This window comes from Corapipo altera, unplaced genomic scaffold (assembly GCF_003945725.1).
Source record: "Corapipo altera isolate COAL_440 unplaced genomic scaffold, ASM394572v1 48, whole genome shotgun sequence".
NCBI classification, from domain to species: Eukaryota; Metazoa; Chordata; class Aves; order Passeriformes; family Pipridae; genus Corapipo; species Corapipo altera.
Genome location: NW_020884931.1, coordinates 3,015,123 through 3,030,014, shown reverse-complemented (window position 1 = coordinate 3,030,014; position 14,892 = coordinate 3,015,123). Strand labels below are relative to the sequence as shown.

Here is a 14,892-nt window from a genome sequence, read left to right as displayed (position 1 = left end):
AAGCACAGAAAATATGAGGAAGCTCTAGAGCTAAAAGATGAGTGGAAAGAGGTCTGCCAAACAAAACTGGCATGCAGAACTGATACCTGAGTTATGGAAAGGCAGATATGGGATGGAAGCGGCATAGAGACTAGAGATGGAAGAAGGAAGGCTGAACCTGATAATGGGCAGGGATTTGGTGCTTTATGCTATCAGGCATTCAACAAGCTCTGGATAGGATCATCACATTTCCCACTACATATGGGGACAGTTAGCCAACTAATAGTCTCCTGGTACTGGGTGCATGGATGTATATGTATGTGTGTAGAGGAGAGACTGACAAAACAGATTAAAATGTGTGTGACATTAAAATACACCATCTCCTCAAGATTTATCTTATTTATGTTATCTGCAGACCAATTTCACGATTCTCTGATGGTCTGAGTTATGACCCTTGTGCACTTAAAGCTGACATAGCGGCAGCCTCAATGTAATGAGTTTAATCCTAGCTCGGAGTGAAAAAGGAGGAGGGCTACACCAAATTGATTTAATTATGCACCTTCTCTTGTGGCTTTCCTGGTTCTTCAGGGGAATAACTTGCAGTACTTACTAGTTGTTTAACATGGTCTCTGACGTTACTGAACTGTGAGTTGCTGCAATTCTGTTCCAGGCACGTTTCTATTCAGGTACTTGTGCGTCAGAATATTGCTGAACTTCTTAATTTTTAGGCTTCTAGCCTCCCAAGTGTAATCGAATAAGCACACTCGAGGGCAAAACAGCAACTGGAGGCACAGCATTAGGCTTCCTTTCACATCCTTCCCTCAACTACTGCACACACTGTGGGCTACTGAACAGGCATTCTGCCTCTCTATTTTTACTGTCAGAACCAGCTTCCTCTTAGCTTTCCCTTTAGGTCTGCCTTGTTCATGGTGACAGAAAATTCTTCCATCTTCTAGTCTCAGAACAGACAGCTCAGAAGTAACTTACCATTCGCCTCTGTCAGCAGCAAAAGAGAAGATGCATATTGGTTAATCAGCTGTGCAAGGCTGAATTATTTAAAGACTCTTCTGTCATTCTCTAGGAAAGATTTTAATTTCAGCATTGAATTCTAAGTTTTTAATTAACTATCTACTTTTTTCAGTTCAGTGCTTTTTAGCTGGGAGCAAACGCTGCTGAGTCATTTAGGAATTGGGCTGTAACAGCATCTGGCTCTAGTTCCCGTTACAGAAGGCAATACCTGGAGCTTTTAATTGTTTCCTTTTTCTTCCATACGACTTTTCCTTTTTGAAAAACCTTGATTTACACTGCTTTGTGAGAAAATCATCTTTTATTGTTGTCTGTCTAAAGAGTACTGTGATGAGATATGCTAGGGATTGTTGGAATTTAAACTGATAAATAGTAATAAAGTGTTATAATAGTGTTCATTTGGACTTCAGCTCACACACTACACCTGATTTTAGGGAAGTGACAGGGGAAATCTGTGAAAGAGCTGTGTGAAGGTCACTGCTAGGAGACTCCTCTCTGTGTGTTGGGCTTCAAGGTTACCTCCGAGAGAATAGATAAAATAATAAAGAAAATTTCTGGAACTGGAGTGTGAGAAAACGAAGGACTCCTGTCTTTCCTAAATTTAACTTACACTTCTATAACACTGCTGCAGTTCCCAAGGATCACAGTGAATACTGGTTGTTTGAGGGACAAGGTTTTATATGAGTGAAGCCTTTGAATTTAAGACAAATCATGTAGGGCAAATCAAATTTGTTTGATGACTTAGTAAGAGGACAACATTTTACTTTATTTTGCTTTGATGTATTATTGGCCTTTCCCTTTATACTTTGGAAATGAAAAATACTTGAATAGGAGGTAATTTTAAAGAGCTTTGACTTGCAGATCTCTGCTCTGATACAAATCTTGGCCACACGCTGTTTGCAGTTGTTTAATGTCTGCCTTAACTTGTCCATTTGTAAAATGTATTACACCGCCCACAAGAGTTAGTATGAATTCATTAGCGCTTCTGAATTGCTCTTGCATCATCTAGAGAAACATGCTCACATTCCTGCTAGGTATTAGAAGTGAAATCTTGGTTCTATTTAAGCTAATAGCAAGAACTCTGATCGACTTCCAAAGATGTGAGATATCATTCAATTAGCATAATTAGATTGTTAAGAATTGTTCAGCTCCAAATTTTGTAATAATTCAAAGGCTGTTACCTTCATGAATTTTAAGTCAGATGCAAGTCTAGCATGTTGCAAATCTTTTGGTGCTTATGCAGTCACATTGCAGTTGCACTGGAGACTATTCACATTCTTCACATTCAGCACATTTTGGAGCCTTGATGAGGCAATTAGAAAATCCATATAAATAAGCCTAGAAAAAGTATTACAGTATCTTTTCTTAATGTTGTCACTCAGGTAGTGCCCAGTTTTTTCATGGCTTTTTACCGACTACTGAGCTCCTGCTTTGAGACTTTTGCTTGAATAGTTAATTTGAAAGTTAAGTGTAAAATGAAGAATCCAAAGGGCAGCTCTGTGGGATGTTTTGTGATACTAGTAGAAATGTTCTCTCTAGTCAGCATCTCTAAAGACTATAAAACTTGATTTAAATAATTTTTTTCTACTGTACAGTCCCCAGCAGACGTTGACTGTTAATAGTTTTTACAGCCCTAATTTAATCTGGTAGAGTATTGAACTTGTGTGTGAAAGGTAATAAAACCCTTTTAGTAGGAAGATGGAGTTTATGTTCAGAATAACAATCTGTCAGTTTTGCAAAGGATTGTTAAATTGCTGCTTTATAACTGTGATCAGATTAAGTCAGCCTAGCTGTGTTTTGAGCCTTCCTTTTCACAGAACCACAGAATTGTTTAGTGTTGGAAGGGGCCTCTCGAGATCATCCAGACTAACCCCCCTGCCAAGGCAAGGTCACCTGGAACAGGTGACATGGGAATGCATCCAGGTGGGTTCTGAATGTCTCCAGAGAGGGAGACTCCACAGCCTCCCTGGGCAGCCTGTCCCAGTGCTCTACCACCCTCAACGTAAAGCAGTTCTTCCTCACGTTGAGGTGGAACTTCTTGTGTTTTAGTTTATGGCCGTTGCTCCTCCACCTGTCACTGGGGACCACCAAAAAAAAGTCTGGCACCGTCCTCTTAACTATCCCCTTTGAGATATTTATATGCATTAATGAGTTCCCCTCTTAGTCGTCTCTTCTCCAAACTAAACAGACCCAGCTCCCACAGTCTCTCCTCATAACAGAGATGCTTCAGAACCTCAGTTGTCTTTGTGGCCCTCCACCAGACCCTCTCCAGTAGCTCCTTGTCTTTTTTTTTACTGAGTGGTGCAGAACTGGACACAGCACTCCAGATGTGGCCTCATTAGGGCCAGGTAGATGGGGAGAATCACCTCCCTCAGCCTGCTGGTCACACTGTTGCTGATGCACCCCAGGATGCCATTGACTCTCCTGAGTGCAAGGGCAGCCTGCTGGCTCATAGTCAACTTGGTATCCACCAGACACCCAGCAGAACTGCTCTCTAGTAGATCAGCCCCCAGCCTGTACAGGTACTTGGGGCTATTCCTCCCCAGGTGCAGGACCCTACACTTGCCTTTGTTGAACCCCATTAGGTTTCTCTCCACCCAACTCTCCAGCCTATCTAGGGCCCACTGAATGGCAGCACAGCCTTCAGGTGTATCAGCCACTCCCGCTGATTTCATATCATCAGCAAACTTTCTGAGGTTACAATCTATGCCTTTGTCCAGGTCCTTGCTAAACAAGTTGAATAAGACTGGACCCAGTATTGATCCCTGAGGAATGCCACTGACTACAGGCCTCCAACTGGATTCTACTCCACTGATCCTGAGCCTCTGAGCTCTACCATTCAGCCAGTTCTTGACCCACCTCACTGTCCACTCATCTTACCCACATTTCCCGAGCCTACCTATGAGGATGTTATGGGAGACAATGTCAAAAGAAGACTTTTCAAGAAAGTTAAAATAACAAAACTGTGGTCTTTACTTATTAGGGAAGAAATCTGCTTGAATTGGCATGGGGACACTTTAATTTGTGTGAAGTACCCGGATGTCTACTCTGTGTGTATTATTGGCTTGGGTGTGTTACTAAATACTGTTTTTAAATGATGTGAAGTTCCCTCTTCATAAATTCAAATGCATGTCAATTTTGTAACTGATTTTTTTATGTCACATTGGCCTGCTTGATATTACATCTTTAGGACCTTATTTGGTTATGTGCTAACAGGTATCCAGGAACGTCACACGCTGGAAATCCTAGTCCTCAGCTGCAAGTTGAGGAGTTGCCTCCATGTATTTGTCCCAGAAGAGCTTGTTGCTGTTTTCTGCAGTGAACCCTATTTCCCAATGTAACTTCTCAAGCTGCTGCCTTTTTGGGCTGCAGCCATCTTTCCTAGACTGCTGCCTTGGAAAGGTCAGAGGTTGCAATAGGATTGCACTGACCTTGCTGAGCATCACGAGGTTATTGAGCAGTTGAACCTGACCTGGCTCTGTCCGTGGTTTTACCCTGAGACTGACTGGGAAGGATTTAGGATATGAGTGGTTAGCAGGGTGCATTCAAAGCTATTAGGTAGCTGTCAGATGACCAGATTTAAAAGGGGCATGCAATAGGATTCTAAGTTTACCCAGTTCTTAGGGCCAAGGGATGACTCTGTCTTTTGAACCCCATAATCTCAGGCTTTCCTTAGCATTCACTGGCATGATTTTCAGGTGTTTTGTGCCTCCATATCAAATAAGGATGTTGGGCCAGATATTGTGGGAATGGGCTTCATTGCTGATGTGGTTTGAAGCTGTAGATTTACTAGTTTGTACTCCTTAATTTGAAAACTGTTTTGGACAGGTGCTTTGTTCACAGTGTATCTGTACATGCATAGTACATTAGCATCAGTTTTCTTGTTTACAAATAATCTGTTACCTCATTAGTCCTGAACAGCACAGCTTGAAGCTGTCTTCATCACCTCAAAAACATCTTGCTACTAAGTTGATAAACCATCCTTCCCTTTGTGTGACATGAATGTTAAAATGTTGTAAACAAGTATCCAAAGGATCAACAACAATTTTTCATGCCGGATATATTTATTTGTCTTGTAATATTCCTTTTATGTCAACTGCAATAATTCGCTGTGCTTAAAGCATAAATATTTTTTCATGTGCATTTGTCTGAAGTGACAGCAAGTTGCCAGAGATGTTATCAGACACAACATATGAGGATGAGTAATACCATTGCATTATGACTGCAGCTATTAAAAAGGCAGGGAAAAAATATTATTAGAAGCTGAATGTTATTGGTAAGTTTCTCACACAGTGTGAGTGTTTAGGGGGAATGTGGAAAATAAAGTATTTGCATTTAGACCAGCAGTGTCTGGAACACCACAGAGCAGTATCAGCTGGTAGGGTTTCTGTCATATAGCTCAAACATGAGTGTATTTGGTGCAAAATACTGAATGCTGTTCCCTCTGCAAACCCATGCTTTTGCGTGATGATGATGAATGAGCTCAAGACCCCAGAAGTGCGAAGTGCCTGGATCTCTGGCTGAATATCTAGTTACAATGTGATTATTTTAACTGCATCTCTTTAATATCAGCGATGCACTGTGCAGCCAGAGACCAATTTAAAACCCATAGCAAAAGACTGCTGAAATGACTCATTGGTGAAGATCTTTGTGATAAGTAAGTAGACCCTTCAGAGTCCTGAGCAGTAGCATGTGACACTGGCAGCATGTACCATGAAGGGGGCCTTTCATCTCAGCTTATGTCCCTTGGTATCTAAATAGCAGAAGGAGTTTGGTGGAAACTACAGTGCTTCTTCTAGCTATTCACCTGGGAGGATCCCAGGAGTCTTATTAGAGCTGCAAGCCAACAGGAGAAAATAAAGCAAGGAAATTATCTCTGGAACCTTAGAGCCTTATGGGTCTACAAATGGTCTCAAAGCATGCCACATGGATCCCCACTGAAAGGAAACACAAGTGAATATGTAGATTCTGATTTTGCTCAGAAAGTCCATTGGTCCGAAATAGAATGTTCTTGTATCCCTTCGCATGGATATGGAATCGATCTCCACGTGATATTTTAACTCTTTCTAAGTAACAGTGTCTCATCTGATCCTGGAAATGGTCATATTGATCCTGTGGGAGGCCATTACATGAAACAGTGGCAAGCAGTGACTGAGAGGTTGTGCTTTTGAGGGAAATGAGAAGCACAGGGATTTGTGTTCAAAATGTATAATTTTTCACATTAGGTACGTTAATTATTCCTTCGTGGGTGCCATAGTTTAATCTCAGAATCTTCAAATTCTACTGTATAAGAAAGTATGTGTGGTTTCATAGCAAGTATCCCTCATTGCAACTTTGGAAACCGTTCCCATAACACCAGAGCTAAAGGCAGCTCTGACAGTTCTTTGCTTGACACTTAAGAACAGCAGTAAGAGCAAAAAGGGAACACTGCAAAAGACAGGAAAGTCACCCATAAGATAGCTGAGCTTTCAAAAACAAGAACAAAGTTCTGTTTATTCTCTCCTTTTTAAAAATAAAGTAAATCTATATATTAAAAATATAATCTGTCATAGCTCTAGTAGGTGATCTCCCCAGAAGTATGCACTAGAGGACATTTCTGACAAGACTGTGTGCTGGTGGTGAGGCCAGCAGAGTGTAAGAGCCATGTCCTTCATAATGAATTCCTAGGCACTGCTTCACACCCATGCAGTGTGGGGCTGTTCCTCCCAGTATCCTGGGACAGTGTGCAGGGGTAACCCCACCATGGCAAAATTAGTAATATAAATTAGTAGGTAGAACCAGCCACGTGATGAGTAGTAAGCTACAGTTGCAAAGTGTGAGCCCTGTAAATAGAGTAGAAATAGAAAAGTCAAAACAAAGGAGGTTCATGACTATCTCTTAAATTTGCTGTAGCAGCTACCCTAGTCTACCACTGGACTTCATAGATGTTTCAAACCTGACCTTAAGTCAGAGCATAAGAGGAACTACCCTTGGCAGCTCTCTTGATTTAGAACCACTGCAAGAAAAGAAGGAATGAGAGCTGCCTTTGTTTGTTATTTTTAAAATCTGACTCCCTGTTGCAAGGCAGTAAGATGAGCAAATGGTTCTTGCACCTGGCAAGTTACCATCAGCAATTATTGCAATGCTTAGTGTTTTTCTGCCACGAGTAGAAATCTCTGCTCCCTTTCATGTCAGAGATTTCATTGTTCTTATGGGGATGCTACAATTAAAGTCACAAGATTTACTGCTCTAATTCTCTTTTGTTTGCAACAGAAGGGAGAGTCGGGGAAGGATGATACATGTGGCTGAGTTTTGATTTTTTTTATTATTATTTATTTATTTTATTTTACTACCCAACAAATATATTGTGTGTATATAACTGACAAAAAGTCATCAAACCATTCTGCTAGTAACTGGATTAACAACTGTTATTCTACAAAAAGGAATCTAGTTAGTAAAACAAACCAAAAAAAAAGCTGTGATTGCATTTCACTTCTCTCTGTTTACAAACCTTGGCATCTAAGCAGGCTGTACCTTATGTATTTCTTCATGTTTCTTTCACTATAGATATTTTCTAGGTTTAGATATGTCATTAATGTGGTGCCAATGTCAAGAACACTGTTTTTGACAAATATGTTAAAAATACTGCTTATGAGAAATGTGTTTATGGGAGGCAAACACAGTGGCTGACAGGAGTCCAGGCTTCATTTTTAGCCCTTCCATTATTGCCCTGTGTGTGACCTGAGAGGAATTGCCAAATCAGACTTTTTCAAAGGGGCCATCTGTGAACACAAGTGCAGTTCCCCTGTTCTGAACTGGCATCTGACAGTGAGCCATTCAAATCTGAGCTCTTGACGCTCAGTTCAGTAGAGAGGAAGAAGAACAACTAAATAAGGACAATTCACCAGATCCATCGTAGGAGGTGAACTGGTGCAGGTGCTCAGAGTGGTTGGTTTGCACCTGATGATCCACAGCTTGGACACTGAGGTGAAGGCAAGCCAGACTCATTTCTGGCTCAGTCTCTCAATAGGATTTTTTAGACACCTTGCATTTCACCTGAGCCACGCTTAGTGATGTAGAAGATCATTCCTCTGAAACTTCAACCTTAGCATTTTCAAAACCAGGTTGCTGCTCTGGCTAAAATTAATGCACATTTAGAAATAGGTTTAAATTACAACACTGTTGGGCCTTAATTTCTCTCTCAACGAAATTAAACTCTTTGTCAGACCTGCATGTTTTAAGTATTAACAGACAGGCTTTATTAATGGATGTTCCAGGTAATTGAGACAATAAGATTTCATTATCTGACCCGTCTTGCTAGAATTTGTGGAATATCACACTCTTCCTTGCTTCAAGGGTTGGTCCATTTCATTTACCAGCTACAGACCTCAGTGTGTTTCCTCTGTGGACAAATTGGTAAATTAGTCAGCTGCCAAAAGGGAGTAATTTGACTTACCTGAAATGAGCAGCAGTGGGATGAAAACACATTACCTCTGTCCCACTGGATAAGCCTCAGATTGTATTGAAATAGAATTAGGCCAAGGGAGTCAATGTACTGGATAATAATGAAATGTTTAATGTGAATTAGCTGCATATAAAATTAATACATTAGAATGAATTGCTGAAGAAAGGAAACTATGTCAGGCCTTTATCCTGAATCTATAATATTAGACTTCAAAATGGTGCACTCTTCTATTTATAGAAGAACAAAAGTAAAGGTATTGAACTTGTGTTCTTTATTTAGAGGAGAGAAATAGATGTAAATAATTATCTATGTATCTATCTATCAGAGCACTCAAATCAGGATGCCACTGAACCAAGGCTAATATGTTTGGGTCTGGACCAGACCTGAGAGGTTACAGACAAAAATCTAAACCTAAAACTCATTCCTTATCTGCCTGGGCTTTTTTTTCTGGGCATTAAATGTAAAAGTAATATTTGTTCTGGGCCATTCAAAGGTGAGTTGAAATGTTGTCTCAGTCTTAAAAGGCTTAATATAAAATGGGCAAACTTTCCAAACTAATTGGCAAATATCATCTTTGCCTGTGAGGTATGGAAGAGGTGCAGAATGAGCTGTGGCATGAAAATTACAACTATCCATCTGCCCCCTGGGTGGGTTTTGCTTTTGGTTTGTTCTTTGTTTATTTATTTTCAAAGCTTTCTTGTTGCCTTCTCTGTTCTAGGTTCATTTCTTTTTCTCAATGCATCAGAGAGGCCGAGCCCCATCATCCTGAGCCCTTGGCTGAGAAGCAGCAGTGATCAATGTGTAGTTCAAGTGGCTGTGTATAAGTTTTACCAGCAGAGTGGAGAATATATTGCTCGTGTCCATCCCATTGATGAAAACAGCAGTGAAATCTTATCAGTGAAGAGTCCAGAGAAACATGGGTAAGTCTCATCCTCTCATTTGACTCACAGCTTGAATTGAGAAAAATCACTCGACCTAGCAGTATAGTCACAAAATGCATGCTGCACATCTAAGGGGAGCAGGGCACCACAGAGAGTAGCTGTTTGTCTTCCATGGGTCTAAAATATCATAGAAGCTGGAGATTGATGCTTATTTTATTACACAGAGCATCAGCAAACTTCTGGATCCATGCAACTGAGTTTCTAAGCGAACATCACATTTATTCTCTGTGCTTGGAGGTGCAGATGTAGTTTGGATACTCATCCTAAATTTAAAGCTTTTCTGTCTAATTCACTCTGTCTGATTTCTTTTTACTAATTCTTTACCCATGTAAACTATTTGGCTTAGAATATATACTGAGTCTTTGCAGTTTCACATGTCTACATACGTTTTCAGTTTTGCTTTGCATTTGTGTTTTTCGTCAATAAAGCAGTTCAGAACTACTGGCAGAGGAGTAAAGCTTTTGATCTTTCAAGGGTGCAACTGTTTGAAATGTTTTATTCTTTTTGTGCAATTAATCTTGATGATGTTTTAATTTGTCAGACTTCCTGTGTATTCTTTTAAATTTTTGCTAGCAGCAGAACAGCAGGAGCTGAACACAGTAAATATTTCAAGATGCCGTGGTAGTAGAGTAACTGAGAATTTAATTTGGATATATGTGAGGCTAATGCCCTACCTGCTCTATATACTGATTTATTTTTATTTTTATTTTTTACCTTTGTTGTGAAATGTGTTAAGAAGCATAATTTTTAGCAAACATCTCAAATTTTCTTTGTTTTGATCTGATAGATTAGAGAGTCTCTAATAGCAAGTCTTGCTGGCTCGTGCTCGTAACAAGATGTGATTATCTGATTACTGTCTACAGCAAATTCTGTATTTTCCAGTAGCAAAAGGAGAATGTGCAATAAAAAACCTTGCAGGAGATAACCTAACTCATAGAAACAGTTTGAATAGTTGTAATTCTCATATAACACATGGCCTATAAAAGTGAGGAGGAGAGCTTGTGTGTGGATCTAGATCATACTTAGTTCCAGCAACATCATCCAAATTGTAAATTGCTGTTGATGTCTGGGGAGAGGCAATTAGAGGAGCTGCAGCAGCTGTCTTCTTCCTTAGCTCTTTGCAAATGCTGTGCTCTATGTCACAGCTAATAAACATGCTTTGTGCAAAGTGCCTCCTGTGTTGGCACTGCCACTGTTCCTTGGCACTCGCGGGGAATATTGCTGTGTGCCAAATGCTTTGGTCTGCTACGTGGAGGAGCTCCAGCTCGGATCTGTGGGTGGGCAGAACTCACCAGGAGCACAGGGAAGTGTCAAATATAAGGAGCCTTGAAGGGAAGGGAAAGATCACTCTAAATACAATAACAAATTCCTACCTTTGCCATCTGCTGGAGATGACACAGACTCCTCAGCTGGGTGTTGCAGATGGAGATTGTCACCACAGGAAAGAGCGTTGGTACTTTTACAGAAGGTGGTTTTGGTTATAGCTTGGCTGTCCCATGTGCTTGCCAGAAGTGCAGCTTGCTCCCCAGCAGCATCACTGAGGTGTGTAGGGTGGTAAGGGTGTGCCTGTGGCTTTCGTGGTTTTGCATGTCTGGCTCCTTGGTATTCCCTTGCTGTAAAACTTTGCAGTTGGAGCAACTGGCTGGTCCATTTTTTTCCCCCTCCTTGGGGCCTATCCCTTCATTGTGAGAGGCAGTAGTTCTTCCCCCAGTTCACAAGGCAGAAAAACTCTGATGCTATGCCCATGTAAATATCATATGGGGATAGTTAATTAACTACCCACAGACTACAGACACAGATGATAGGGTGGCAATTTGTCACCATTTGCCCTGAATCTTCATTCTAGAATTTGAGTGCTCTTCTGCCCTTTGTTTGAAGGGATAATATTCATTATTCCAGCTTTGATAACACAACACATCAGTCTCGCTTTTGTAAAAATCTTCTTTTCTTTAAATAGGAATTCAGAATAGCTGATCAAAAGTCAAGAATAATTCTATAAAGTTCTTAAAAGAACTAGCAGTCCTACAGTTGAAATCTGTTCTGTTTGATATTTTACTTTGTCTTGGAAATTGCAAACAACTGTATTTTTTTATAATGAATTCTTTGACCATGCTATAACCAAACAGTTTCTAAAATTTTATAAGGATTTTATCTCTAGGCACAAGGTAATTGAATTGCTCAATGGGCCTGCACTAGAAATAAAAGCACTTTAAAGTTTCACAGCTGACACTTTTTTGATTCCATATGCTTCATATATTGTTTTGCAAACAAGAGGTGTAAAGTGTGTGTAGTTCCCAGCAACTGGCATCTGCAGTAGTGAGTCCATGATATGACTTAAAGTCATAGAAGGAGGAGTGTGTTTTATTGAAACAAATGCACCTGAAGGATGATAAAGCAATAAGTTAATTCCAGGGTGGATTTTGTCATATCTTGAACTATGCACAGCGTCAATATCTTCTTTACACTTTTTTTTTCTTTTTCATTCTTTTTAATCTCCATAGCCCGAATTACATATATTAAGATCTTACAAGGTCTTCACAGTTCACCTACATTTACAAGAGAAAAAAGTAGATGCTGTCAGGTGTTACTGTTTCATTCAGGGTGAAACCAGGCAAGTAAAGGTTTTGGTTGGCAGCACTCAAAGCTGATTTTAAGTAGAATATATGTAAAGCTGTGAAATTGTACTAGGTAGAGACAGCATAGCACCCAGTATTTATTTGTTACCAGAGTTCATCGGTGTTGTCTTTGTGTGTAAATTATCAGGTGTGATTATGCATAAAGACTCAAAGCAAAACTGGTGGGGTTCTGTTTGTTCCTCTCTGTCTGTCTCATTTTCTAAAGAAAAATAGCACAAGCCTGTGGACTAGATTTGTACCAGTTCCTTAATGAGCCAGAGTCATTACAGAAATTGATGTGTGGAAGACACTTATTTGTTTTATTTTCTTACTTGATGTATTTCAATGCAACTGATCTATTGCATGCAGGAAGAAAGCTGCCTAATTTAAGATGCATCACATTGCAGTAGGGTGGGGCAGATAGGACAGACACCAGGAAGAGTATGGCAGAAGTGATGGTTGCAAATGGTTCCTGAGTGATGAAAAACACCAGAGGCTGGCGAAGGGATACTTGTTTTGTGTTATACAAAAAGTCTACCAAATACAATCATAACTGTTACACATAATATATTTGCACAATCCCTATCACTCAGAAGGTAACTATATCCTTGTTTATCAGTTCAACAGAATTGTATACTTTTTTCTTTTTTTTTAACAAGCAGGTAGATCTTATTCCACATTTATGTGTGGGTCTGGAACACCTTTGGTTAAACCTTCTTTAAATTAGTTCCTAAGCAATCAGTAGCACTCCTCTATGGGGAACAACACATTGCTGTGTTCTGTTAGAATGAGATTTGTTGCATGATAGTGTTTCTAGATTATCTGACTCTGTGGATGTGTTTTTGATATGGTTAGTCTGTTCTGACATCTTTTGCAATTCTATTGGGTTTTGCAAGCACCTGCAGATGATACAGGGAGAGAACCAGTGCAGTGCTATTGATCCTTTGTAATGGCAAGAGTTGTTATAATTCCTGCCATGGAGCACAGCACTTTCTGATTTATCTCAAATACCGCTAGATGTGGGCACTGTTTTTGCTGTTTTTCTGCTCCCATGGTGCTGTATACAATCCTTTCTTGTTGCTATTTAATGGATTTCCTATTGTCTGTTTCTGGAGGTGAGGAGGCAGCAAGTATGTTTATGTAGCATGTTGGTTATTTGGCAGAGTTGCTTCAACAATTTGAATTTTCACTTCTGGGTGCTTGTCAGACTGTCACTGTGGCCACTGATTTCATTTCACCTCTTATTTGCTTTCCCATGTGTTAAATTTATAATTATAAAGCAAGTAAGATTGTAAATGTGCTTAGTAGAGTGGAGAAAACACAAAGGAAAACTTGCCAACAAGGTCAGAGTTTGTAATAAAGGATTGATTTTTATTTCTTTTGATTATTGTATTTTGGAGAAAGAAGAGTTGGACAAGGACAAAAATATCATGGTTCATTTTAATTACCACTATTATTTTACATCTTTACTTGCACTGTTAATGGTGAGTTGCAGTATTATATACTATATTTCAAACTAAACTTTATTTAAGAACATAGCTAATGACACCATATCTCCAATTTGGTCTTTTAACGTAGACCTCCCTCATCAGTAATCCCATAATGGTGTTCTTGCCCAAAAAGTAATGTAGTGAGTGGATGTTGATACTGTTCAAATGACTGAAGGACTCTGAGGCCTCCCTGAACATGGGAAGTGGGGAAGATCCTTGGATTAGCTACTTCAGTGGGAATATCAGAATATCAGCCTTTTTAGGTGTAGATTCAAAAGGTAAGAGTTGAACAGCTGGGCACACTGCATCTTTGTTGTGCTGATGCATTTTCTCTATAGGACAGAGCAGGGTAGTTTCTCTGAGGTATTTTTCTGTATGTTCTTAGATTGTAATTGCCATATGTCAGTGGGACTTTGTCTCTTCCTACAAATCCTTGCAACACCTCAGAGGCAAAGGGAGTTTGAGGCTGTGGCACTAACACATCAACATGATCTGTTCTGTCACCCCACACTTAGGGGATGTGGATTGTAGAATCCCTGCAGAGAATTGATGATACTGAACATCTTTTGACTTCAGCAAATGACACAAATTGACTTTGCAAGCCATATGTGATTTTTGAACTGTGAGTAGGACCTTTAGACTTATTCTAGAGCTTTAACCAAACTTGAGATTCATCTGAAGACTTTTGTGTAAATATGTGAAGTTTAAGGTGTTTCTTAAATAAAGCATGAAATCTGAACATGCGTGACTGAGCAAGGAAGCCATAAAATACTACTAGTTCATATAGCCAGTACTTTAGTAGGTGTATGTGTGTTTGTGCACAGAGCACTTCCAACAGAGAAAGTTTACCTGGTTTTGAAGGTTACTACAAATCATGATAGGCTATTCCCTTTCTGGCATCTGCAGCTTCACTTGAGATTGATTGCACTGATAGATGTCAAGAAAAATACATGAAGGAATCACTAGCAACTGTCACATTTGACCTTGGGGCTTGAAATCTGAAGGTTATTTCTGGTTCTAGTGTTGTTCCATTTCTGGTTCGTTTTTTTTTTTTTTTCCCTTTCTTTCTGTCCAATAGTTTCAGCAGCCTGTCTCAGATACCGTGGCCTTAGTAGAAGGAATTTACTTTCCTGGAACCCTTTAACCTTAAAAATACTATTCTCAGATTAGTGGTAATATGAATTTACCTGACTTTTATTGCGAGGAGAGTGGGTTGTGGGTTTTATTCCTTCTCCTTGAAAAAGTTTACTAAATTCAAGTCTTTGTTGTGCAAATGCCTGAACTAAGACGTAAAAAGAATGAGAATAAATCGTGTGTATTTGGAGTGTTTATAGTAATTTTTACACATCAAAATATGTCTCAAAATTTACAGTGCAGTTTTTCTGCAGAGAACTCTG

At 39.7% G+C, this 14,892-nt stretch overlaps 1 protein-coding gene across 1 annotated transcript in view; it reads left to right on the top strand.

Moving 5' to 3' along the window:
• Positions 1-14,892, top strand: part of ALK (ALK receptor tyrosine kinase) — a 310,600-nt gene that overhangs the window by 136,936 nt on the left and 158,772 nt on the right. Inside the window, exon 4 of the mRNA XM_027659345.1 lies at positions 9,168-9,369. Coding sequence (XP_027515146.1) covers positions 9,168-9,369 — 202 coding nt within the window. The remainder of the gene's footprint in view (positions 1-9,167; positions 9,370-14,892) is intronic.